The sequence below is a fragment of the Sitophilus oryzae genome, unplaced genomic scaffold, assembly GCF_002938485.1.
Source record: "Sitophilus oryzae breed Bouriz unplaced genomic scaffold, Soryzae_2.0 scaffold_1576_pilon_pilon, whole genome shotgun sequence".
In the NCBI taxonomy this organism is placed as follows: Eukaryota; Metazoa; Arthropoda; class Insecta; order Coleoptera; family Curculionidae; genus Sitophilus; species Sitophilus oryzae.
In genome coordinates, this window is record NW_022146254.1 from 4,228,144 (window position 1) to 4,255,783 (window position 27,640).

Genomic DNA, 27,640 nt, shown 5'->3' on the forward strand with positions numbered 1-27,640 from the left:
ATCGCGGGTACACGCTAGGTATTTTATATTTTAGAAAGCTATCGTAATCTTAAATCATACAGGGTGTTTAGAAAATAAACTACCTAACACTTTTAGAGTAATGTAATAAATTTTTCGTATACTCGCTATTTAAACCCGTGTATTTGTGTATTTCGGTTGTTTACGATATTCTCCGATGGTGGCAGCACCGGCGGAGAATGGAGAAATTAAAATAACTTTTGTTGCACATCATAATACGACCACCAGCAAACTCCATAAGACGACGCATGGTGTTATTGATGATTGAAAAAAAACGGCGTCCAGTTGGCTAGGAAATGACAATCGCTGACATTTCCCATATAATTTTACATATAAAATGACAGCGATCTTCATTTCATAGCCATCGCTGACGCCGTTTTTATTCGATCATACGGTATTGGTAATACCTATAAATTATTTTATAGTTACTAATTTTTCATTTTATAAGTTTATACTTATTATTTTAAAATAAAATAAAATAGGGAATGAAATACCCTACATATCCATTTGTGGCGGGAAAATTTGAACGGGCGCAAATTATGGATTATTTTTTACCCCTACTGCAACCCTTTGCCATCGGTCCCTTGCGCACTAGGGCGACACTCCATCAAGAATTGCGTTAAATGGCTGACCCACGAGAATTATATTTTTGATATATGCCACTAAGGCTGAAATATTACAGTATATAATGGTAAGTACACCCTATTTTGAACCGGTTTATGTGAAATCTGTTAGTAAAGGTATTTTATAATTTAATTATATATTTTAGAAAATAAATATCTGTAAATTAATTTATTCGAATTATTTAACGAAAGAGTTTTATTATATCTATATGTAATTGAGGTGCTATTTTAATTTTCTAGACAATATATAACCAAAAAGGATGAATTTTTCTCCTTTCGGAAGTCACTTTTCCTCATCCATACCGGGTATTCATCAATTCGCTGCCAAGCTGTCTCAAGATGTTCCTTCGACGGCTTTTTCAAATCCCCAAGAGGACTTACTTACCAACAACAGGTCAGTTATCCATACTGCGTCAGAAGATTTCACACAATCAGTCCAGTAAAGGTTTTTTAAGCTATAATTTAGATCCAAATCTTACTTTCAGGTTAATAATATCTCTAGGATATATTTAATTTTTAAATTTCCACGCACTTCAAGTTTAATTGCTACCAATTTGGTTTATTTTAAATAATTTTGTTTTTCAAGAACTTTGACCCTTTTTGGATTCTACAGGGTGGTCCGAACTGTATTCCGCCAACTTTAGCAGCATATTCTGCAGATAAAAATAAGTAAAAAAGTTCGTATGTTCTAAAAAGCATACTTTAGGAGATACAGGTAGAAGTTTCATTTTTGTTTCGATTTTTTCCAAATAATTTCTGAAGTAATGTCAATATTTGGATAAAAATTGGTTTCTGGAAGTTATTTGACATGAGAAATTTGATTTTGATGTCAATATGACTTTACTAGTAGAGGGCACCACCACATATTTTTTAAATGGTTTGAAGAGTAATAACTTTTTGTCCGTACCTGTATAAAACTACTGAGTGAAAAAATATACATTTCCGTGTAAAAAATATATCTTGGTATAAATCGCTACAAGCAACATTCTCAAGATATTTAGAATGGAAATAGTCAATACCAGTAGCGTAGCGAGGAAGTCGCGGTCCCGTGTTCAAATATTTTTGGGCCTCTTGCGCCGTAAACAAATAAGAATTTTGTTCTAATTTTTTAATAAAAACAGAACACTTCTTTATATTATAATAATATATATTTTTTCTGACAGAAACGCAATAGTTATATTTCTCACATAAAACATATAGGTAAAAATGACATGAATAGTTGGAAAGTACAGGGTGGGCGAAATTCGACGCTTTTAAATGGAAACACCCTTTTCTATAGGAGATAGACAAAAACTAATATCGGTGTCTGGAGTTCAATTTTTGTCAAAAACATGATGGTGAAAACCGCATATCGATATCTGTTACCGTTTCGGAGTTACGGGGTGTTTTTCAAAAATGTGCATTTTTAATAAATCGCTGTAACTTTTTTGCTATGGAAAATTTTGTATTTTTATGAAAAAATTTCCAAAGCACCTTTTTACGTAGAATTTAATGGTTTAAGTATATTTTTTTTAATCAATAATTTAAGAATTATCAACAGAAAATTTGATTTTTTATATGGCACACCCTGTATATTTTTAATTTATTGAAAAGAATTCAAAATTACCTTTCCAAAAATATAACATACTTGATATTTTGCTCGATTCCTCTTTGAGAAATAGAGTATATAAAAATTCGCCCGCTTTAAATAAGTAGGCTTTGAACGGCACCGGCTGTAATGCAAAAAAATTCTAGCTGTGAGCATCAATTAAAACGAAAATAATATTTGCTATGAGAGATGCAGAATTTTATAACAATTTAAAATATATTTAACCAACATCAACACATTTAAACTATATCTAATAACAATAAAAATAAATAGCAAACTAAGACATGAGATTTTGCTACAGGTGTTCGACATATCGACCGTCTTCTGTTATGGACAGACGGGGCAGTTTTTGAACATTTCTCGCGGAATTCATTAACTCAGTAGGGGTGAAAGATACCCTCTCATAACTACCAAGTATTTTTAATTCTTGTCTAGATTATACGGAAGAATAAGTAACCTTTATTCTTCCGCAAATATATCCATAGGATTAGATCCATGGGCACTAAGTCAGGCGGCCTCGACGGCCAACGGCTGGGATCTTGGTTAGCTATTCAATTATTCTTGAAATTGGCTGCAAAAATTTGCTGATAACTTCAGCGTTCTGAGGCGGTGCCGCTTGTTGCTGGAAAAATATGTTTTCGAGTTCCATTAAGGGCATATCATCAATAAGGGGTCAAAAGCCTACTAGTTAAAAGTGGCGAACTTTTAAAAATTCTGTATTTCGAAGGGAATTATAACAAAATATCAAGTGTGCTATATTTTTGGAAAGGTAATTTTAAATTCTTTTCAGTTAATTAAAACTATAGCGGGTGTCCCAAATAAAAAATTAATTTTTCTGTTGATAACTCTTAAATCGTTAAATTCTATGTAAAAAGGTGCTTTGGAAATGTTTTCATAGAAATACAAAATTTTCCATAGCAAAAAAGTTACAGCGATTTGTTAAAAATGCACATTTTTGAAAAACACCCCGTAACTCCTATAGAAAAGGGTGTTTCCATTTAAAAGCGTCGAATTTGACCCACCCTGTTTAAAAGTTACTTTCCGCTTCCTATAGACCGGAAAATCTCCTGTTAATTTGACTTAATATAATATCAAAATTTTTGTAAAATACATTAAATCGAAAAAATCTTTGTTTCGAGAACATTTTGATTTTTTTTTTCATCAAAATATAGTTTTGATCGTTTTATTCTTTTACTACTAGTTCGTGCTGTAAAGTTTCACGCAGTTGCAACATTATCAGTTTCATTTTTCAATTGATCAAACTGATTTCTAGGGTTCGAGTAACAAAGATCTATACATCCATCTATACATTGCTATACTATAAGGATTGCCAAACAATTAATATACATAAATTATTATTTAAGTGACAAACAATTAGAATATACACAAATTATTAATCATTCAACAAAATTATACATTTGCCAAACATTAAAAGAATACACACAAATTAATCTTGTTTATTATGCGAACCACTCTCTACTAAAATACAACAAAATGATCCCAGTAGTACTTTCAATACCAAAATATATAGTCTAAGAGCTAGCAACGTTTTCGAGAAAGTATTATAAGACGTCTGGCTCTTTTATATATTTTTTACTATGCTCTCTGGAACAGCATGCGGCCCGTCTGGCTGCCGATACCCGTTGCGTTCACTACTGCGTATCGGAAGACGATCCTATATTTTTATTAATTTAGTCCTATAAATTCTAGTATAGAATATGAATCGAACATGTCTCCATAGCGCAGTGCGTAGAGTTTCCGACCACATAATTCTGGTAATTTAAAAAAACAAACAAATATTTAATACTTTACTATCAAAATATAAACGAAAATAAAATAAAAAAGTTTTTGCCCTGACCCGGATTCGAACTCTGAATCATCGGTTCGTGGTCGGAAACTCTACGCACTGCGCTATGGAGACCTGTTAGATTTATATTCAATATTAGAATTTAAAGGACTAATAAAAATATAGGATCTTCTTTCAATGCGCAGTAGGGAACGCAAGGTTTACCGGCAGCCTGACGGGCCGCATGCTGTTCTAGAGATCATCATCATCATCTTAGTAAAAGATATATCAAAGAGCCAGACGTCTTAAAATACTTGTTTTTCCGACGTTGATAGCTCTCGTACTAATAGTACACCTCAAAATTCGAAATATCATTGACTTAAAATTTTCAAATTTGTATCTAAATTAGCTCCTAAATAACTGTTAATAGATGTGGTTTGAAAAACACCGTATATGGATAACATATATTGACATTTTTGTAGATATACCGCCAACGGCATTCCGACTTTTACACAGCATCACCATCCAGCTCAACAAGTGATCCCAAACTCCACCAAGAGCAATGGAAACTACCTCAATACCCAGAATATTTATACTCAACAGAATTCTGTTCGAAGGCAGGGATTTGAACAACAAGGTTTTGAACTGTTTCAGAATAGAAATCCGGAGAAACTCAATGTCAATAATAGCGATCTTAATAAAGTAAGTAAAAAATAATCACTTAATTTTAAATGCAATCAGATATTGTAATTGTATCATGTGTGGTCGTACAATATATTGCATTGTTTTATGCATATCCCAACGTTCAATAAGTTATGTCAATATAATTAATTGTATTATTTAGACATGACCTCTCAAAGAAATAATATCTATAGTATAATTATCTGACTGTATTGCATGTCTATATATAGATAGAAGAGACTATTCTATTGCCAGACACACTGCTGACAATGTTGTTATTAAAATATTTTTTAAAAAAATAAGCTGCTAGTGTATGGTTCAAAAAAATAATACCTTTTTTAGTTCTTTTTAATAATTCAGACATCAAACACATACTGTTCCTATATTTTAAACAAATAAGTAACTTCTTATATCATATGATACAGGGTGGTCCAATATTACGTGGACATAGAATTACTACGTATTTTTCAAAATCAAAATAAGTTCATTGGACAAAATTTACCTATATACAAAAGTGCTTCGTTTGTCCGCTAGGAGGCAAACTTAAAAAAAATAAACACATTTTTTCAGATATTTTAAGAACCGTTATTCCGATTTGAATGAGATTTTAGGCGTCTATGTTTTGTTAAGTGCTTTAACATTTAACTTTCACAAACATCAAAAAAAAAGTACGAAAAGGGTGAAGTCTACCCCCACCCCTACATAAATTTTAGTATAAATATTTTCCAACTGCATTCTCCAACCGACGACAGATGTTATTTTCGTAAAATATACAAGGAGTTCCAATATTCCGGGGGCATAAAACAACTACGTATTTTTTGCATCAAAATAAGTTAATTGCACATAATTTACCTTCATATAGAAGTGCTTCGTTTGCCCGTTAGAGGGCATCGATCAAAAATAAACCCGAGCGTTAATGAATTTAAAATTTATTAATATTTTTAAGCTTTTTATGAAGCTTATTGTTAAGTACAATTAGTAATATTAATATAAAATTCCATATTTTTGCCAACTAGACTATTAGGGCCTAATAGATTTTAGCCCGAATAGCATGATGTGACAAAAATATTTTTTGAAAGTCTGCTCCGGAAAAATATTTTTTTTCCTCAAAAAGTATTAGCTGTGGCGTTTTTTACAAAAGAAAAAAAATGTAGTAAATACTAGAAGGTAGTAAATACAAAAAAAATCGGTTGTCGGTTGAGTTCGAAAATATTTATACTAAAGTTTAAGTAGGGGTGGGGATAGTTTTCTCACCCGTATTTTTTCTTCATTTTTGTTAAAGTCTTATATTAAAATACTTAGCAAAACATAGACACCCAGAATCTCATTCAAATCGGAATAACGGCTCTTAAAATATCTGAAAAAAGGTGTTTATTGTTTAAGTTTGATGCCCTTTGAAAAATGAAACACTTTTGTATATAGGGGTAAATGGTGTTCAATGAACTTATTTTCATTCCAAAAATACGTAGTAGTTTTATGTCCACGGAATATTGGGACACCCTGTATAAACGTAAAAAAATGCAAGAGCACAAGACTGTTGCATGCTTTGTCTTGGTGTTGTGGAACTTTTGCACTGGTCGGTCTTGGCCATAGTCTTGCAGATCAAACGCTAGTCTTCACAAAATGCTAAACCAAGACCAAGCTCGCCAGACCTTGGTAGCATTATTTCTGATTCACCGAAATGTTTTTAATATGAATTTAGAAAAAAGAGCCAGATGTAGGTTTGAAACCTCACCACCAGATTATCCAAAACAATAACCACCACCACGCGCCTAGTTCAACAACTGTGCTGTCCAATGCCTGGCAGAGTCTAACCGCATCCACTACCACCGTGGCGGATTATCTGTCACAACTTCCGACCTCTACTCTTCCTCTTAGCTTGCACGAATTTTTGAAGTACTCTGCCGAGAGCTTAAAGAAAGACCCTACAATCAGTCAACCGATCGCGTTGCCAGGCAACGGTGAATCCAGTTTGAATTTGCTGAACAACGGTTTGATATTTATTTTATTTATAAAGTTGTAATCAAGTTAAACGTTGTATTTTAAGGTGCGATCAATGTTAATCATCTGAATATCGGAAATGGAGGGAATAGTACAAACAATGTCAGCACGCTTACCAATTTGACGACTATCAATACTGCCCATTTACAAAGCAACCCTATAACTACTACTAGTCCTAAAAAGAAGAAAAAGAAAAAGACCGAAAAGGAGAAGAAACCTAAACCAAAACCAGGTAACTTGGAGCAAAATTTGGTTTGGTTTATATACTGGGTGCGTCTCAAAAGTGGCTCACCCCTATAATTTTTTTTTATTTTATCAGATAAAAAAACGAGATTTTGTATGTTAGTATATGACATAAATTAGGATTGATTGACATATTCAATAATTCTTTACGGCCACTTCCGGTTTCACCGGAAATTACTACAACTTTTGATTTTTAAACGGCACCCTCAATATTTTTTTACTTTATTCGATAGAAACTGACATTCTGAATAGAATGACATATCATATGCCAACTTTTGACATTTTTGCTTAAAACAAAATTGAATTTTAAACTCCAATATAGAGTGCCATGGCTGTGTTAAAAACACTAATTTTTAATCAAGGAGCCTTGGAAAAATAAATTCGATCGTCTAATGTTATTCGTGTCTTGTTCTGGCCGGTTAAAATATGCCTAAATCGTATTTTTAATCATATCTCATTTTTTTCAAATGGAACGAGGGTGGCTCATTAGCATATTTGGAAAAAAACATTTTTTTTACGAATAATTTGGTACCACACACTTGGTATTTCGAGTCAAATTGTCGTTATGAATCGCATGTTGCAATTTCAAATAAACCATATTCGAAAATGTCAAACGTTGACATATGATATGTCATTCTATTCAGGGTATCATTTTCTTTCAAATAGGTGTGGGTGTACATGTATCCGTAATGCGTCGTAATTAGTCGTTGATTTTATGTAATTTTGTTGGTTTATTTCAAAAATGACAGCTCATACTTGAATATGATTGGACTAACGGAACGACGGACGACGCATTACGGATGCATATAAACTTACCTTAAGGCGACAAAACACCGAGAGTGCCATTTAAAAATCAAAAGTTGTAGTCATTTCCGGTGAAACAGGAAGTGACAGAAAACAATTGAATACGTCAATCAATCCTAATTTATGTCATATATTAATATACCAAATCTCGATTTTTTATCTGAAAAAATAAAAAATTATAGGAATGAGTCACTTTTGCGACGCACCCGGTATACAGGGTGTCCCAATATTCCGTGGACATAGAACTACTACATATTTTTGGGATCAAAATAAGTTAATTGGATACAATATATCTCTATACAAAAGTGCTTCGTTTGTCCGTTAGAGGGCATCAAACTTTAAAAAAATAAAAACATTTTTTCAGATATTTGGAGAACCGTTATTCCGATTTGAATGAGATTTTGGGTGTCGATGTTTTGGTAAGTGCTTTAACATTTGACTTTCACAAAAATCAAGAAAAAGTACGGGAAGAGTGAAAACTATCCCCACCCTTATATAAATTTTAGTAGAAATATTTTCCAACTCAACCAACGACCGATTTTTTTTCGTAAAATGGTGCTTCTAATATTTACTACATTTTTTGTCTCTAATAAAAAAACGCCACCGCACATACTTTTTGAGGAAAAAAAATATTTTTCCGAAGCTGACTTCTGAAGCTATGGAGGCGCATAAAATCTATTATGCTCTAATAATCTAGTTGGTGAAGATATGGAATTTTATGTTAGTATCACAAATTATATTTGACAATAAGCTTCATAAAAAACTTAAAAGAATTAATAAATTTTAAATTAACGTTCATGTTTATTTTTGATTGATGCACTCTAACGGACAAACGAAATACTTTTGTATAAAGGCAAATTATGTGCAATTAACGTTATTTGATTCAAAAAATATGTAGTTGTTCTATGTCCACGGAATATTGGAACTCCCTATAAATTTTGTTGTAAAAATGGGTTTGCTGTGGATAAATAAATTCTCAGAAACTATATATGCGATGTGGCGTTGTAAAATGTAATAAATACTAGAAGGACGAAAAGAAAATGTCGTTGGTGGAGTTGGAAAATATTTACACTAAAATTTATGTAGGGGTGGAGGTAGTTTTTTCATCCTTTTCGTACAGTTTCTTGATTTTTGTGAAAGTTAAATGTTAAAACACTTAGCAAAACATAGACACCCAAAATTTCATTCAAATCGGAATAACGGTTCTTAAAATATCTGAAAAATTGTTGTGTGTTTATTTTTTTAAAGTTTGAAGCCTTCTGGCGGATAAACGAAGCACTTTGTATAGAGGTAAATTGTGTCCAATGAACTTATTTTGATTCAAAAAATGCGTAGTAGCTCTATGTCCACTGAAAATTGGGACACCCTGTATATTACGATGTACAGGGTGGTCGAAATTGGTCTGTTTTAACAGAGAATACCTATTTCCTGACTAGATAGAGCAAAACCGACATAGATGTCATGGGCTCGATTTCTGAGACACATTTAATGTCGTAAACCGCCTGTTGATATTTTCACTGCCAACTGAGATACGGGGTCTTTTTGATTTTTTTGCCATTTGGAAAATTGCCCATAACTTTTATATTTTGCGGAATAATAAAATTGTGTAAAAACGTTCTTAAGAGTCCATTTCACTAGTCCGAAAAAGTAGCAAAATAAGCGTTGGGCATTTAACGTTTTATGTCAAACTGGCTAGGTATTTTTACACAAACGAAGAAGAAAATTAAAGATAAAGGATTATACTAAATCCGTCGTGTGGTACATTTTTAGATAACTTGTTCATTTTTAAGATTTTGATGGTCATACATCAACAAAATAAACCTTATGTTTGGACTAAATTTTCTGGAAAATAAAAATATAATTTAAAATTCTGTTACAGGAGAGATATAGATTGAAGTTTTGTGATTACAGTGATATATAATTTATATGGTTTTGTAACAAATTGCTCGCTATTTTATGGCAAATGCTGAAGCTCTGCAAGCCCTAATCTAAGGAATTTAAATATTATATTTTTTCGCTGAAAGCACGTGCGTTTGGAATTATGGGTGTGGCTTAACACGACAGGATCGGGCTAAGGTTTAGGCAGATTTCTGAAATCTAATACATATAAAAAATTGTCTTGTCACAGTTTTAGATACCGTAGTCCTCCATAACGGCTTAACCGATTTTGATGAAATTTTATATGTATATTCAGTAGGTCTGAGAATAGGTTGTTATCTATTTTTTATACCCTAAATGACAAGGGGGGCCCACCCCATTTTTTTAAATTTTTTTGGACAAAATTTTTAATTTTTGTTTTTTTACGATGTGGCATTAAAAAATACATACAACACTAAATTTTCACTTTCAAATAGGTTTTTAAATTTTTGTTACGTACTTCTCCGTAACGGCTTGACCGATTTTGATGAAATTTTATATGTATATTCAGTAGGTCTGAAAATAGGTTGTTATCTATTTTTATACCCTTAAGTGGCAAGGGGGCCCACCCCAATTTTTTTTTTATTTTTGGACAAAATATTTAATTTTAGTTTTTACGATGTGGCTTTAAAAATACATTTAACACTAAATTTTCACTTTCAAATAGGTTTTTTTTAATTTTTTGTTACGTACTACCTGTAACGGCTTGACCGATTTTGATGAAATTTTATATGTATATTCAGTAGGTCTGAAATTATTTGTTATCTATTTTTTATACCCTTAAGTGACAAGGGGGCCCACCCCAATTTTTTTATTTTGGATAAAATATTTAATTTTTTGTTTTTTTTACGATGTGGCATTAAAAATACATTTAACACTAAATTTTCACTTTCAAATAGGGTTTTTTAAATTTTTTGTTACGTACTTCTCCCGTAACGGCTTAACCGATTTTGATGAAATTTTATATGTATATTCAGTAGGTCTGAAAATAGGTTGTTATCTATTTTTTATACCCTTAGTGACAAGGGGGCCCACCCAATTTTTTTTATTTTTTGGACAAAATATTTAATTTTAGTTTTTTTACGATGTGGCATTAAAAAATACATTTAACACTAAATTTTCACATTCAAATAGGGGTTGTTTTTTTTTTAATTTTTTGTTACCATACTTCTCCCGAATATCCGGAACGGCTTGACCGATTTTGATGAAATTTAAAATGTATATTCAGTAGGTCTGAAAATAGGTTGTTATCTATTTTTTTATACCCTTAAGTGGCAAGAGGGGGCCCACCCCAATTTTTTTTATTTTTTGGACAAAATATTTAATTTTAGTTTTTTACGATGTGGCATTAAAAAATACATTTAACACTAAATTTTCACTTTCAAATAGGTTTTTTTTAATTTTTTTGTTACGTACTACTCCGTAACGGCTTGACCGATTTTGATGAAATTTTATATGTATATTCAGTAGGTCTGAAATTATTTGTTATCTATTTTTTTATACCCTTAAGTGACAAGGGGGGGCCACCCCAATTTTTTTTTATTTTTTGGATAAAATATTAAATTTTGGTTTTTTTACGATGTGGCATTAAAAATACATTTAACACTAAATTTTCACTTTCAAATAGGTTTTTTTTTTAATTTTTTGTTACGTACTTCTCCGTAACGGCTTGACCGATTTTGATGAAATTTTATATGTATATTCAGTAGGTCTGAAAATAGGTTGTTATATATTTTTTATACCCTTAAGTGATAAGGGGGGCCTACCCCAATTTTTTTTATTTTTTGGGTAAAATTTTTAATTTTTGTTTTTTTACGATGTGGCAATAAAAAATACATACAGCACTAAATTTTCACTTTCAAATAGGGGTTGTTTTTTTGTTACCATACTTCTCCCGACTTCACCGTAACGGCTTGACCGATTTTGATGAAATTTTATATGTATATTCAGTGGGTCTGAGAATAGGCTGTTATCTATTTTTATACCCTTAAGTGACAAGGGGGCCCACCCCAATTTTATTATTTTTTGGACAAAATTTTTAATTTTTGTTTTTTTACGATGTGACATTAAAAAATACATACAACACTAAATTTTCACTTTCAAATAGGGGTTGTTTTTTTTAATGTTGTGTTACCATACTCCTCTGTACGGCTTGACCGATTTTGATTAAATTTTATATGTCTATTCAATAGGTCTGAGAATAGGTTGTTATCTACCATTTTTGAGATTTTGATGGTCAAACAAAGTTGTATTTATTATACTGTATACTATATATATTGATTGAAATAAATTTAATAGTTAATTTAATTATAAGCGATACTTTCTTATAATTTAAAAATAAATTTTAATTTAAGTTCAGGGTTTAATATTTTTTTCTTCAAAATTAATCGGTACCCCACATCGTTCAACACGTCATCAAAATATAAGGTTTATAAGACATGTCTATATTGGAAAGAGTATTATAAGTTAAAATTCCGTTACAATACAGACATAAATTAAGGTTTTCTGATTACAGTTATATTTAATTTATTTTTTAATAAATATTTTTTATGCTGAATTGCGAAGCTCTGCAATTTGTTGTCTGTGGTCATATCGTCAGTTTCGTGTAAATTATATGTTACTTGTTCTATTTAAGCAAACTGATGGCATATTTAGTCTTTTCGGTATTTTTTTACTTTATTCGATAGAAAATGACACTCTGAATAGAATGACATATCATATGTCAACTTTTGACATTTTCGCATATGGTTTATTTGAAATTATAAAGGAAATTATAACATGCGGTTCATAATGATAATTTGACTCGAAATACCAAGTGTGAGGTATCAAATTATTCGTAAAAAAATGCTTTTCCCAAATATGCTAATTAGCCACCCTCGTTCTATTTGAAAAAATTGAGATATGATTAAAAATACGATTTGAGCATTTTCTAACTGGCCAGGACAAGGCACTAAAAACATTAGACGATCAAATCTATTTTTCCAAGGCTACTTGATTGAAATTTAAAATTCAATTTCGTTTTAAGCGAAAATTTCAAAAGTTGACATATGATATATGATATGTCATTATATTCAGAATGTCATTTTCTATCGAATAAAGTAAACAAATACCGGGGGTGCCATTTAAGAATCAAAAGTTGTAGTCATTTCCGGTGAAACAAGAAGTGACCAAAAACAATTGAATACGTCAATCAATCCTAATTTATGTCATATACTAACATACCAAATCTCGTTTTTTTATCTGAAAAAATAAGAAAGTTATAGGGGTGAGCCACTTTTGAGACGCACCCGGTGTAGAAATTAAAATAGACAAAAATTTCTTTGAAAGTCAAATGTTGCCAAAGCTGGAGAATTTTTATTTTAATTGTCTTTATCGGAAATGAATAAAAATTCTTTTTTTTGAAACCTTTGAGCACACTTTCCTGATTAAATAAACGAATTGGCAGATTAAAAAAGCTTTATGTTGGTAGTCATGGCAAATATTACCGATTGCATTGAGATTTTTCTTTAAAAATCGGATATTTTATCACTTTCGACTGTAATATTTTTTTTCTATTTGACATATGACATTTTAAATTTTGCTCTGAGTTTTTAAAAAAAAATTAAATTAAATCTGCGTTTTGTGTACGTAAAACTGCGATTTTCATTGCAATAAAATATGAAAACCACTAAATAGTAGGAATCAGCGACTTGTCTCATTATACTAATCAATTAATTTGAACAGGTAAAAGGATTACAGGGAGCCCCTTTTGTCATTAAACCACGCTAGATCGAAAACATTGTTGCCTAAGTATTGTCGCTTTTATTGAAATACATAATATACCGTATGATCGAAAAAAAAACGGCGTCCAGTTGACTGGGAAATGACGATCAACAATATTTCCCATGCATATATAAATTTACATATAATAAAACAATAATTAATAATAACCGTCTATCAAAGAATATAATCGAAATTATATTACCATAGAAACGCCCCTTGATTTTTAAGACTGAAAAAATTCAACAATATACAAACGGTATGGAAATTTGGAAAAGTATAAACGGGATTAACCATTTTAGAACAAGCAAAATTTTTTATGAAGAATACATTTTTCTCAAAATGTCAATAATAAAAAAGTTTTTCCACTTGTTTTTCCACAATCCGGGGACATTCTGTAGAATTATATAGAATTATTTATGTAATGGAATTATATTATTATTATTATTATTATTTTTATATTTACGGTAAATAAGAATAATTAAAATTATTCTGGTTTATGATAAATTATTCAGCTCTATTGGCAAAAAAATACTGACTATGGAATTTTAGCGATCATATCAATTTTATTATCAATGAATTTATTAAAAAATCTTATTAAAATAGGTTACAACATAAGATACCTGTTTGTCTAGATGTTAATTTGTGATGTTTGCCCTTTTTTCCTATTTTATCACATATCAAAAATATTATAATATCAAAACCGTTCTATTTAACTAGTTTTCTTTTTGTTAATATAATATATTCATAATTGTTAATATAATATATATACAATTATTAATTAATATATTAAGCATACATCATTTTGCCTTTTTCCGCAGCATTTATGATTATGATAGTTTTTAGGTTTCGTTATAATAGGATTTAAAAAAACCTATCATTTTTCTTTATAGTTTTTCTGCAAATTAAAGAGTCGATAACTAAATAATTTATAACGTACTGAATTAACTAAATTTCAAATTGCAGGTACAATACAAATAATCAGAAATAGGCCTATGGAACATCGCGTCCGCCTTGTCGCCATATAAAATCAAAGTCTCGGGCGGCGAGGCCCCAGTGGTCTCGCGCGCGGCCTATTCGTAAACTTAATTTAGGATAACAAGAAAAGTATTAGCATTAGAAAATTGTACCAAGTTTCAAAAACTTTTTCAATATTTTTACTTTATTTCATACGCAGATACTATGTAAAAATTCCTTCAAATAAAAAAGTTTCTCGCTTACCGAAAATCATGATACAATAAAGTTAATGTTTGAAGTTTAATCCATTTTCCAAAAAAATACACTCACTATGGAATTTTAATTACCTCAGCTATCACCGCCTATGTGTTCTCAATCGATTAAAAAAAGAGTTTGTGAATAAGTTGATTAGTTTAGAGTTATCACGTAGGAAAGATAAAAAACATGGTTATACATTTTTGACATTTTGCTAGTTAAAAAATTTCTGACACCCCCAAAAAGGTCGTAATTAGTTATTTCACATGCACAAAGGCCTAACTGATAATCCTGTATAGATATCATGTAGTTATACCTCCAAAAAAAATTTTGACACATTTTGATATCGTTTTTACTCCACTGAAATAAATATGGGAAATATTCAGATGTGATTTACACTGAATGCGTCCGACCAAAAATCAGGCGGTGGGGGATCGTGAACGGACCGCCTTCCACAGCACACCCGCTCTACCCGACCCCTGAAACCGACCCGAGCGGTGTAGCGCAAATGGACTCTTAAGGCACTTTTTTACGCACAATCCAGTGGCGTAGTCAGTTTTTTCTATACATGCTCTTTTTGTCAGAAATAATAAAAAATATAATTTTTTAAATGGAAATCATAGTTGGCTATGAACTTAGAAAAATGCTGGCATTTAACCCTTTTCAACGATATAAAGTTATGGGTATCTATTTCTAAGAGTAAGAGAAATATTAGGTTTTTTATCTTTATATCGAAGCGGGCTTTGATTTTGTGTTGACTTATTTGCCTAATTATTTTTTATCACAATTTAATATTCTATATTATTATTTATCTGCATAATTAAATACTTTTGAAAAGGTAAATTTTCATTCTATTTATATATTATTAATATTAGTAATTACAACTGAAATCAACACAATAAACAAAGAACAAAACTAAAGAAACGTATTTTTTGAGTGACGAATATGGTTTTCTAAAAAAAAATCAAAGATGTTCAAACTGAGCACCTTCTTGTTGAATACACAATAAACATCATTTGCGCACAGAGTTACAACGATTTATTAGGCAAACTGGTCTATTAAGTCCAAAAGCTTGCCTATAGTAGCCTTATGCAATTCTTCTTTCGCCCCAATGGATTTTCCCTTATATATAAAGTCTTTTAATTTCCCCCATAAAAAAGTCGAAAGGAGTTAAATCACAGAACCTAGTAGGCCAAGATATGGGCCCCTTGTTCCAACCCAATTCCCTCTAAATTCTCCATTTAATAGTTCGGTTGTAACCCTGGCGTTTTAATTGTAATTGGTAATACATGTTGATTTACCTTTTCGAAAGTTTTTAATTATGCAGATAAATAATAATAGAGAATATTAAATTTTGATAAAAAAATAATAGTAGGCAACTAATAATAATAAGTAAGTATTTATTATTATATTAATAATAGTAAGGCAACTAATATTTCTCTCATTGTTAGAAATAAATACACATAACTTTATATCGTTGGAAAGGGTTAAACGCCAGCATTTTTTTAAGGTCATAGCCAACTATGATTTCCATTTAAAAAATTATATTTTTTATTATTTCTGATAAAAAGAGTAAGTATAGAAAAAAACTGACTACGCCACTGGATCGTGCTTAAAAAAGTGTCTTAAGAACGTTTTTACGGAATTTTATTATTCCGTGAAATACAAAAGTTATGGGCAATATTCCAAATGGTAAAAAATTCAAAAAGGCCCCGTATCTCAGTTGGCAGTGAAAATATCGACAGGCGGTTTACGCCATTAAACGTGTCTCAGAAATCGAGCCCATGACATCTATGTCGGTTTTGCTCTATCTAGTCACGAAATAGGTTTTCTCTGTTAAAACAGACCAATTCCGACCACCCTGTACAATATGACAATAATAATTTTAGATTTTATTTATCAATATTTCTTAATTCTTAATTATTTCCCAATTTTATGTTACGATGTTTCTCTCAACGAAGACGTTTCTCTCGGAAAAAAATTCACAGTCCTTTACAAAGATGCAACCGGGGGGGCATTGAAAATGATGAATAAAAACGTAAAAATATGATTAGTGTTAATATGAGTGTATTACATACATATGTTTAAATAACGAACTTAACAAAAAACAACAGATTTAAAGATTCACTGAAAAAGTAGTAATGTTAACATTAAATAAAACATTATCAATAATAATTATGCGATCGCACCTATCCGTAAAACAAACAAGCAAAAAAACAAAATAACATACAAAACATCAGGTTAACATGATGACAGATAAAGAATTCTTACGGAAAGTTACACTTTACGATATAATTTTTCAACTGTTAAAGGCAAACCCCATTTAAATACAAAACTTTTTAATACCTACTGCTGTATCTAAAAGACATTTTTTTTAAATTACTAAATTCTTAGCCACGCTTCTGTTTTTCTTGGCTGTTGTGCGTCACGTCAGATTAAAAGGCCCGCGTTTGCACCACAAGGCGATGCTGCAGACCACTAGGTAGACCGGTCGTAGAAATTTATGTTATACAACTTTTAGTCAATCTACACAAATATTATCAAAAGCTTTTTTTCTTTTAAAATGTGTTCAGATTTTGTAAAAAGTATAAGTCAAAATCGCAAAACTTAAATTTGATATGAGTTTCTTAGTTTTTAACTAATATAGTGGCGAATTACAAAAAAATCTTTTCAATGAAAATTAATCAGTTAAATAAAATAATTTAATAAATTACTAGCTTTTTCCCGCGACTACGTTCGCGTTACACCTCGAATCGTTCATGCATTGATTTAAATGATTTTTTACTTCTTTATAGAGAGCTAGTGAGCATAGATTTTTTTTTATTTTTCATCTTTTTTTTATTTAAGAGCACTAATACTCTCTTTATAGGTTATTTTTTATTCTTTGAAGGATAATTGAGGAAGATATATTTCGTTATGATGTCACTAAATAAACCCTTGTATAAAATTTTATACTGTCTGGTTTATAATGTTGTAATGCATTTTCGTACAGCAAACTTTTATTCCCTTCCCTATTCTACTCCCTAAGTGTATAAATTTCATAAATTCGCTTTATCTTTGTGCCAATTTTTATGTGTATAATCCAGAGGTCACCAAGTTTTATATAAATTTTTACTAACTTTACCCATTTGATTGATGAACTTCAAAAATGTCTTCTAATTCTTTTTGTAGGATTTCATTCTTCTAGACCAAATAGTAAGGAATTTTCATACAACAAACTGTTCCGACATAATTTTACTCTCTAAGAGGATGAATTTCCTAAAATCGCTTTGTGAAGCTAATTCACTAATGTCGTTTAAACGAACCTTTGTGCTAATATTTATGTATCTAAAGCTGGCGGTATGAACTCACTCCTAAAATATCTAAAAACTTAATATATAATCTAACTGACACACCACTGACAATGACAAATAATTTATTTCTGGGGGTATTGTGTGTAGGTGTTTTTCAGGTATGTTTTAGTATTTAGTCGTTTTACACAAAGAAATAGCCATTAAGCACTATAAAAATACTTCATAACAAATCTACAAATATATACCTTTCATTTAAAAAAAGAATCATCAAGATTGGTGAAGCGGTTTCGGGGGGATGAATGCAACAAAAAAACCCTTTGAGCTTTTATATATGTATGAATTAATTATTTTTCCAACATATTTTACTTTGCAAATTTTTATAAGTATTCAGACTCGCCAATATCGTAGTCCACCGTGTCCATCCGCGCATAGGAACAAGTTGACTGCGTAGCGTATTGCGTATTAATCGATTCTGAAACTTTCTATGTCGTGTATAACATGTTACGCAAGTTTATTATTTTAATTTTTTTTAAATTTTAATTTTAATCTCGATTTTAATAGATAAATATGTGAAATGCCACCTGAATATCTTCCGCCATGACATGTTTTTACTTTTTTGTTATGGTAAAGTGATTTGTATAAACTTTATTCAATAATGTATATTTTCCTCCATTTGTGATTTTTTAATTTTAAGCGAAAATTAAGTATAACATTTTAGGAAAAAGAAACACTGTAATATTTAAAAGAATAAGAAGAAATTAGTCTTATTTTGAAAGAAAAATATAGAAAAAACTCTTTCTATAGAAAAGTCTTTATACTAACCAGAATCCGGTGACATATACGCGGTCTCACCGGAAACATTATCTCTGTCTTTGTCTCACCGGAAAGAATATCTACTTTTAATAATGAACACTTCAGAAAACACCAGTAAAACATTTATTATTTGAGATTAAAACTCGAATGAAATTATAAATATTAGTTACCTATGTTGTTATAGCTTTTATAGGCCTGTTTAACGACTTAATAAGTTACCTAGCGAAAAAATCTGTGCGCGTACCTACCACTATTGTTACAGGTTAATTTTTTAAAGAAATATGTTACACAAATTAAAGATGCTAAAATTTTAATGGTATTACTTGTGCATTATTGGCCTTATAGTGCAATTAGTTGGAATTATATCTTCTTTAAATATAATTAGACTTTTTAACGACTTTTAAGTTACCGAGGAAAAAATCTGTGCACGTACCTACCACTATTGTTACAGGTTAATTCGTTAAACAAATGTGTTACATATTATTCGTGGTATTAGTGGTATTATATTGGAATCAGCTTGGCATTAGTGGGGCATTATATGAGAAATTTTGGTATTTAATTTGTATTTTTGGCATTACTTTGGCATTAGTATAGAGACATTTGTCAGCGGTTTACTGCTTGTAGATAATCAAAAAGTTTTTAGATAAAATTTGATTTTTATGTCAGATCATTTCTATGAAAAATTACATTAGATTTTTATTAAAGACGCTGGGTAATTAAAACATTGACTAATAAAGCTTGTCCACTTTAAATAATGGGTCACGAAATATCCTCCTTGGAGTGTTTGGGTTAAGGGGTGTATAATAAATTAATCTTTGTTTTATAATAAAAACCATAAAACATTTATTTGTGAGTAAAATAATGCAATGGTTGGATATCTCTCCTTTATAATTAGGTGACTAAAAATACACTAAAATAATTAGAAAATAATCTTGTAATTATTTAGTAATTACGTCAATATTAATTAATTGACTTTCTAGTCTATTTTATTTTATGTACAAATATATTATTAAATTTTAATCTAAGCATTAAGTAATAAAACACTTTGTGCCCTCTTATATCGTAAGAGGTTATGAAATATACTCCTGGTTACACCCCTTACAGAAAACAGTGTAAGGGGTGCAAATAAATTGTATAATCACTGTTTTTATAATAAAAACTATAAAACATTTCTTATTTGTGAGATTAAAAAAACAAAACAATGCATTGGTTAAAATAAGTACATTCAATACATGTATTGTGTTAGACATTTATATGCCCAGTATATTTTTGTTTAACAAACCAATCAGGAAAAAATCCAAAACCTACAGTTATAGGAGGTATAAGATGATTAAACTTATATAATGACAACTACTTATCGGATAACAAATTAATTACTACTGTCAGCTGCTGTCTAGGTAGAATATACCTAGAGTACCTACACCTACCTATGATGTAGGTAGATTAAGGCTTATTTTGACTTTACGTCTCACTTCGGTGTCACAAGCTGAATTTTTCAGGGATGGAAGTACAGTACATGATATGGGGACCCTTATTCCGAAAGTAGTACAAAATTAGACCGGGTAAAAGGGCACTATCATCAAAAATCGATATATTAATACCAGCGTATAGAGAAAACAAATACTTATTTTTTGATTCAGTACACAATAAAGTCTTCGTAGGGAGTAATTTTTTATAATTATTTACAAAAAAACATTTCCATTAGCGCTTATGACCAAAAAAACTTTAAACATGAATAACTCATTTCAATCATGCGAAAATTTGGTTTAAAAATAGACTTTTTTTAATATAACTTTCATTTAACGAAAAACGAAGGCCTAAATGAAAAAAAACAATTTAAAAGTTTCGCTTATGTCTTGACAAGGTGTCAAAGCAAACCCCATATTTTTTGCTTTTAAACTAATAAAGATATATCAATAAACAATTAGCGATGTAATGGTTTTTGCGCGCGCTGGCCGACTGCCGCCGCTGCGCCGAGATTTCCTATACCCTTGTATATATGACGTCATGGTGTGGCAAATGTAGCATTTTAATTCGATTTGGGCTCCCTTATATGGGATAACAGAAACATTTTCAATGTTAAAAATTTCAATGTTACCGATGATACTCGAAAAGCAGCTTTCTGTAAACAAGTCGACAAAAGCTATGTTTCTAATGCCGTGTCCAGACCAAGACGACAGAAAGTGAATACGATTTTGAGACAAAAACAAGACAAACCCTAGACAAAAATGAGAAATTCAGACAAGACAAATTTGAGACAAAGTGTCTATACCGCGAGGATAAAACTACAACAAAGTTCAGTGTATGCGAATCAGTTTTATTAATCATGTGACCTTTCCAGCAGGAATAAGTTAAAGATATATTACTAACAGCCAGTAGTGTTGTCAGCAGACTCGCCATCCCATGTTGCAAAAAGAAACCCCAAATGTTTTTGTTTTTATTTCTCTCGTATACTATATAGCTTTAATATTTCTTATTTTCTTCTTAACATCATCAAACGAGTTTATATTTAATGCTAAACAAATCTCCTCCAATGCATCAGCTTTCTTGTAACAATTTTTGTAGTCCTTGTTTTTACGGTCCCATAATAATAAATGCGCTCGATAAAGCTCTATTTGTTTGCAGGTATTTTCGGTGTTCCATTTTTTCCGAATTTTTTCACTTCTGACATTTTTTCTATAAAGATGGAGCACTCCACCGCATATCGTATGATCGAAAGAAACGGCGTCCAGTTGGCTGCAAAATGACGATAGGTGACATTTTACATATAAATTTACATATAAAAACAGCGATCTTCATTTCATAGCCATTGCTGACATCGTTTTTTTTCGATCACACGGTACTAATGTCATATATTAGCAGTACCAGCACTCCACAGTATTAACTGTGTGATTTCATCGGTTTCCTACTTTTGGCAACGCACGACATCCACACTGAACCGGCAACTTGTCGTAAAATACACGACAAAACAGAGACTTTTTGAACTTGAAAGTCTCCGAATTTGGAAACAAAAAAATGAGACAAACATGTCGCAGAAATGTATTGGATTTGTCGCAACTTTATCGTAAAACATGAATGTTTCTGTTTTGTCGCTGTTTTGTCTGCTTGGTCTGGACCCGGCTTAACGCGGTTAAAAACTTTCAGGGCAATTGTGATGTACCTTTTAGGCAGGCATGTTGAATCTTTTAGAATATCTAATCAAAAAAATACACACATATCAAGTATATTTCATCAGTGGGCTGTTCAATCAAAAACAACATGTTTTACTATTAAGTCGCTAGATAAAAATTAGTAAAATACACTCACAGTCATGTTTATAGGTGAAATTCGATTGTCTACTGCGTTGGATGGTTCCACTCTATATTGCTGTCCGGAATGTCACATGGCTCTGCCTGAAAGAGACCTCCTGGAACAGCACATGATGGGACATAACATGGAGCGTAGATTCGTGTGCGATATATGTGGAGCGGCTCTGAAACGTAAAGACCACTTGACCAGGCACAAGCAGAGCCACAATCCCGAGAGACCCTTTGTATGTTCTGTATGCCTCAAAGCCTTCAAAAGAAAGGAGCAACTGACTCTGCACTTCGTCATCCACTCAGGAGAAAAGAGGCACATTTGTAGCGAATGTGGAAAAGGTAAATATATCATTTATTTTTCGTTAGGGTTTAAAAGATGTTACTAGATTTTTACTAGATTACTAGGTTTATAATTTTATTTTCATTGACATCGTTTGGACAGTCATATGTCTTTTTGAAGACTTTTTAAGTAACGGCGTTTTTTTTCAAAAACTCTTTCAATACATCATCATAAAAATGTGTGGTCCGTTTTAGGTCTTGTAAAAGTTCAGCTTCTAACGAAATTATTGTTAAATTATTTAATCTTGCCTGTCCTTAGACATTTAATCCCACGAATTCGGAAGAATATAAACATTGTAATTAATTTCCTTATCTAGGGTATCGTGAGTTTTAGTGTCGTCACTGGCGAATTAGCTAAAACAATAACCGTACACAATATTGCCAGATTACCAATTGCCACTGCCTAATAGATTTTATGTGCCAAAATGATTTTACAGTCAAATAAAATAATAAATGAAATAATTTGGATACAGATAAGATACAAATACAGATAACAGACAAGCAAATTTCTAATTTGCTGCATAATACAAATCTTTCTAAAACAGTTATTTAAAATTGATCGTCTAAAATAACATGGACTGTTTCTTACATAGATCTGTAATAACATCGGAACTGGCAATACTGCATCGGCGGCATCGAGACATCGGGTGCAAAGCATCCGTGCTGCGGTAACGCACTGCTGTTGCTTGTCCATATCCATGTTGTGTCCATGTAATATTAAGTTGCGGCCGTGCGTTCGATTTCGAATTGGGATGCGTTTTTTAGGTAATAATAAGACGTTGAACAGGTGGCGTTTGTTTTGTATGATGTTTCCGGCTTTGCAACCGTAATAAACACATTACTAACATACTATTTAGAAAAATAAAACAATGTAGGTCCTTGTAGGATTTGTAGGTAGATATATAATGAAAATTGATCAGGTAAATATATTTTTATTTTGCGTCTGTCTTGAATAAATGGAAGGGTAGGCAATGCTTTTTTGCCTATATGTAATGCACGCCACTGGAAACAACCCATTTACGAAGGGGAGAGCAATACAACGTGTATCCAAACTTTACTTTTTCCCATTGGATTTTGATTGTTTTGTGTGTTTGAGAATTTTTGGTATCTATTTTTAAATATTTTGTTTATTAGTTTTTGGTGAATAGTTATTATCTTTCAATGCGTTTTTTGCTTTTTGTATTGCAGCATCTCTATATTCTGGGTCGGATATACAAATTAATCTGCCCGCCAAACCAATTATAACCGATCTTTTTTGGTTAGCTGGATGGTTGGATAAATAATTGAGATATCTTGAAGACCAGACCTTCTTTGTATACCATTCGGTTTTTATGGTTTGATTGGTATGATGCAAAGTAATATTCTTCCATATTAATTAATTTTTTCTTTTGGTATGGTGAGTATGGCTGTTAGACAGTCATCAACATACCGATAAAGATTTAGATTTTATTTTGACATCTTCTTTTTGATTTTATTAACTGACTAGTCTTTTATGTACTTAAAAAGACTTGAAAAAGACATATGATTAATGAAAATAAAATTATAAACGAAATCGAGTAACATCTTTAAAACCCCAACAACCTAAAGCCAAGAATAAAAAGAACAAATTATATAGTATACCAGGTCAAAGGAATTAAACCAAAAAAAAAATAATTTATTTGATATCTATTCTCGCAAAAGACAACTTTAGTAAGTATTTACTAAATCCAGAAACGGTTTTGAATTTTTTTTTAAATTAATGTCTATAATAATCTACAGGGTTCTATAGAAAGGATCATTTAAGGAAGCACACCCGATCCCACATTGCGAGGAGAGTTAAGGCGGAGTTGTCCCAACAAGGGAACGGAGTTCATATTTCTTCCTAGTCATTTTAAGCTCAAACCAGAATATATACACCAACATACTTATTCTAAGAAAAGTGATAAGAGTTAAATAAAGCAATTATTATCAGAAATTCTGATTTTGCTGTTAATCTAATTAAGGAAAAAAAGTTTTAAGTGATTATAAACTTAGCAGCAAAGAAAAGTTGGATTTCCTCAAAAATGTTAATCGTATTTAAACATTTGTTAAATAATTGACGAATATAGATAACACACCTAAATTTTCTAATATTTTGATACATCTATTTGTTTAAACTATCTATTGTTTTTAGAAAACAGTCGTGGCAAAACTGTAAAAAATAAGAATTGTACAATATGATCGAAAAAAAACGGCGTCAGCGATGGCTATGAAATGAAGATAGCTGTCATCGTATATGTAAAAAAGTTGTATGCGCATATTTGAAGTGAAACTTCTTACTAACAGTGAAGGAACAACTATTAAATTGAAGGATTTGAAGGACACGTTTCGAAAAGTGTAGTTTGAAATATCGAAAAAGAAAGCCCAGTCACTCTTATGGAGCATTAAATTACAAATTGACGACTCGGCCCACTATAGATGGTGCTAGTTTACGTCGTGTATATATAGTTGCAGAACAGTTCGTAGTGTATGTATGGTTGCTTCAAACGTTAGGATTGGCTCGGTCTTTAAATTCATTTTATGAATTTTGCGATTGATTTCCCTCTTCCGTCCACACAGTACTTCAAATACTCCTTTATTTATGCTTCAAACTATATTTAAGCTGCCTTTATTTTGTTTTTAATATAAAATGTATTTCTCGTACTTTTTATTGTATTCCGACTGAAACTTTTTTATGTTATATTATTCAAAGGCAGCCATATTTCTTAGTGCTTCTTGAACTATATACAACTGTGATGAACTGCAACGAGATGAATTTTCAAAGTATAAGCAGCCTGTAGAATAAATTTTACATATACCTTGTAGCAGGCTGAATTCATAATTTATTACCACAAAGATATAATTCTCGTGAAGGTATCTGGTGGTGTAGGCAGTGGCGGACTAAGCCTGTCGGGGGCCCGGGGCGGCGAAGCTAAATGTAGCCGGTCTGTTCAGATAATGATATACTTCTAATACACATTTTGTAAAAATTGAATGACGTATGTATAATGGTAGACAAAATTTAAGTATTTTTACAGGGTGTCCCAGGCTGAGCCTGCATTAGAAGTTTCTAGAGAACTGCAATATCTACATCCGAGATTTTTTGCATATCATTGTTTCACAAAAAACTGCCTGTCAAAAATATGTATATAGCCTAAATGTCAAATTTAGTGATTGCAACAGCCACTGTACCATAAGGAGAAGACATATCATCTATTTCAAAAATTAAATTGTCCGAATGTCATATAATAATGGCCGCAGCTATCATGGAATTGAGCGATTAAAAAATTATCATAAATATTTTTTTTTCAAATGGAAATCCACTTTTTTTTATTTCACAACTGTCAAAAAAAAAAGCTAGATAAAATCAAGAAAAATTTACGTTTTCAAAGTAAATCTTAAATAACTTAAAAACGATTTATTTTAGGTATAGGAATATGTATAGTTAAAACGTAACGAATTGAAAAACCTTTTCACTAGTGAAATAAAAAAAGTGGGTTTCCATTTGAAAAAAAAATATTTATGATAATTTTTAAACGCTCAATTCCATGACAACTACCGCCATTATTATATGACATTTGAACAATTTAATTTTTGTAATAGATAGCCACATGTCTTTTCTTTATGTCACAGTGGCTGTGATAATCACTAAATTTGACTTTTAGGCTGTACACATTTTTTTGAGAGGTAGTTTTTTTCGTCTAAAAATTTTAAATATTTTTTTCTCAAAAATGATTAATGTTAGATATAGAGTGTTTAACATCAATATTCATAGAATTTAAGTATGTAATAAAAAATAGGGGGGCACCCATTTAAAATAAGAAAGTTGCTGTCAACTTCCGGTATTTCCGGAAGTGCCGCCATGTTGAAAATATTTTTAATCGATAGATCTTGTTGTAAAACAATGATGTGCGAAAAACCTTCGATCTAGATATTGTGGTTCTCTAGAAATTTCTAATACACGCTCAGCCTGGGACACCCTGTATACTGTAATAATTATAATAAAAATCCATATAGATATAAATATGTTACTCATCAGCAGTGCCGTCTTTACGTAGGGACCTGATGGGCCCTGGCCCTCGGAGTATTAAGGGCCCCAGCTCTAAAAAGGCCTCAAAAATTATAACATCAATTTTTTAAAGCTTATAATAATATTTTTAAATCGAAAAACGAATGCAATTTGATGTGATAAAACAAGTAAGAGCAAAAGTAAAGTGTTTTGGTGTATTAGTGTTTTATTTTGCTGTTATAACACCAAAGGTTTCAACCCCAATTGTAATAAATTAGAGGTATTAAATTATTGAACATAGTTTTGCTGACGAGCCATATACTATACTCACGGGTCATATACTATATACTATACTCACTATACTCACGGGTGTAGATCAGGAAATCCCCGACCGAATGTTCGCATGTATTTAATGGCAAATTATGATGACAAAGTGATGGAAATACCGGTTCCACATATGTGCCGCGTTACTTTCGCGACCTTTCCAGGGAAATACCGCGACAAAATATCACGATTTTGTAAGTCCTCCAAGATTCGAGGGGCATGACACTCTGAATAGAATGACATATGTCAACTTTTGACTTTTTACGCTTTCAAAAAATTGTATTTTAAATTTCAATATAGAGTGCCACAGTTATTCAAGGAGGCTTGGAAAAATAGATTTGATGTGTTCATTCTTAATTTTTGGAAAAGTCAAAAAGTCTTTAGGACTTACGTCGGGACTGTATGTAGGATGGTCCAACAATTCGATATAAACTTTTTGAGATCGCGGACCCCTAAAAAATCAAGCAAAATTTCAAGGATCCTCCCTAATATGGCTCCAAAGACCCATCTCAACTTCCTCATTGGCTTACCACTTTTTCGATCATTACCACTTTTCGTGACGCATGTCGTGACGATGACGTTAAAGCCGGAGTCTCATGCATCCGAAATCCGATGACACGACGATCCGACGGTGCTCCTATTGGTCGAAATATTTTGACACCAATTTTTATCCGATATTTTTAACTAATCGTCCGACGTCGTATAAAGTTAAATTTTGTTTAACTTTTGTACGATATCGTGTGTTTTTTAACCTCACTTTTTTTGAAAACATTGGTTTTTAAAATCAAGTTTAGTGGGAAGTGGGCAATTTCGGGATATTTGGCGAGGAAGTTATTTTTATAAGTGTTTCTCCAATAATACATGGAATAATACATAATAATAATACATAGGAATGACAGGTCTAAATGTCAAAACTGTCAAATTTCGGAACGAA

The 27,640-nt window shown here is 31.3% G+C and overlaps 2 protein-coding genes across 7 annotated transcripts in view; one reads left to right on the plus strand and one right to left on the minus strand.

The window, feature by feature from the left end:
• The first annotated feature begins 635 nt into the window (after positions 1 to 635).
• Positions 636 to 24,561, plus strand: LOC115879223 (zinc finger protein Gfi-1b-like). The gene is made up of 7 exons (XM_030895925.1): positions 636 to 709; positions 882 to 1,035; positions 4,498 to 4,717; positions 6,399 to 6,687; positions 6,744 to 6,929; positions 22,059 to 22,376; positions 24,135 to 24,561. Exons 2-7 carry the CDS (start codon positions 902 to 904, stop codon positions 24,239 to 24,241), a joined length of 1,254 nt encoding a protein of 417 aa, XP_030751785.1. The 5' UTR covers positions 636 to 709; positions 882 to 901; the 3' UTR covers positions 24,242 to 24,561.
• LOC115879220 (histone-arginine methyltransferase CARMER) overlaps positions 22,053 to 27,640 on the minus strand; it is a 37,649-nt gene continuing 32,061 nt past the window's right edge. For 2 of the 6 annotated variants that reach the window (XR_004049676.1, XR_004049673.1), the window contains exon 6: positions 22,053 to 22,144. The gene's annotated coding sequence lies outside the window, so the exon portion shown is untranslated. Of the gene's footprint in view, positions 22,294 to 27,640 lie in introns of all 6 variants that reach the window. The other 4 variants (XR_004049674.1, XR_004049671.1, XR_004049675.1 and 1 more) reach the window with 2 other exon arrangements.

Coding starts and splice junctions, on each gene's coding strand:
- LOC115879223 (XM_030895925.1), top strand. CDS start 902: ATGAATTTTTCTCCTTTCGGAAGTCACTTTTCCTCATCCATACCGGGT. Junction 6,930..22,058: donor GAAACCTAAACCAAAACCAG/GTAACTTGGAGC, acceptor TCATGTTTATAG/GTGAAATTCGATTGTCTACT. Junction 22,377..24,134: donor TTGTAGCGAATGTGGAAAAG/GTAAATATATCA, acceptor AATAATCTACAG/GGTTCTATAGAAAGGATCAT.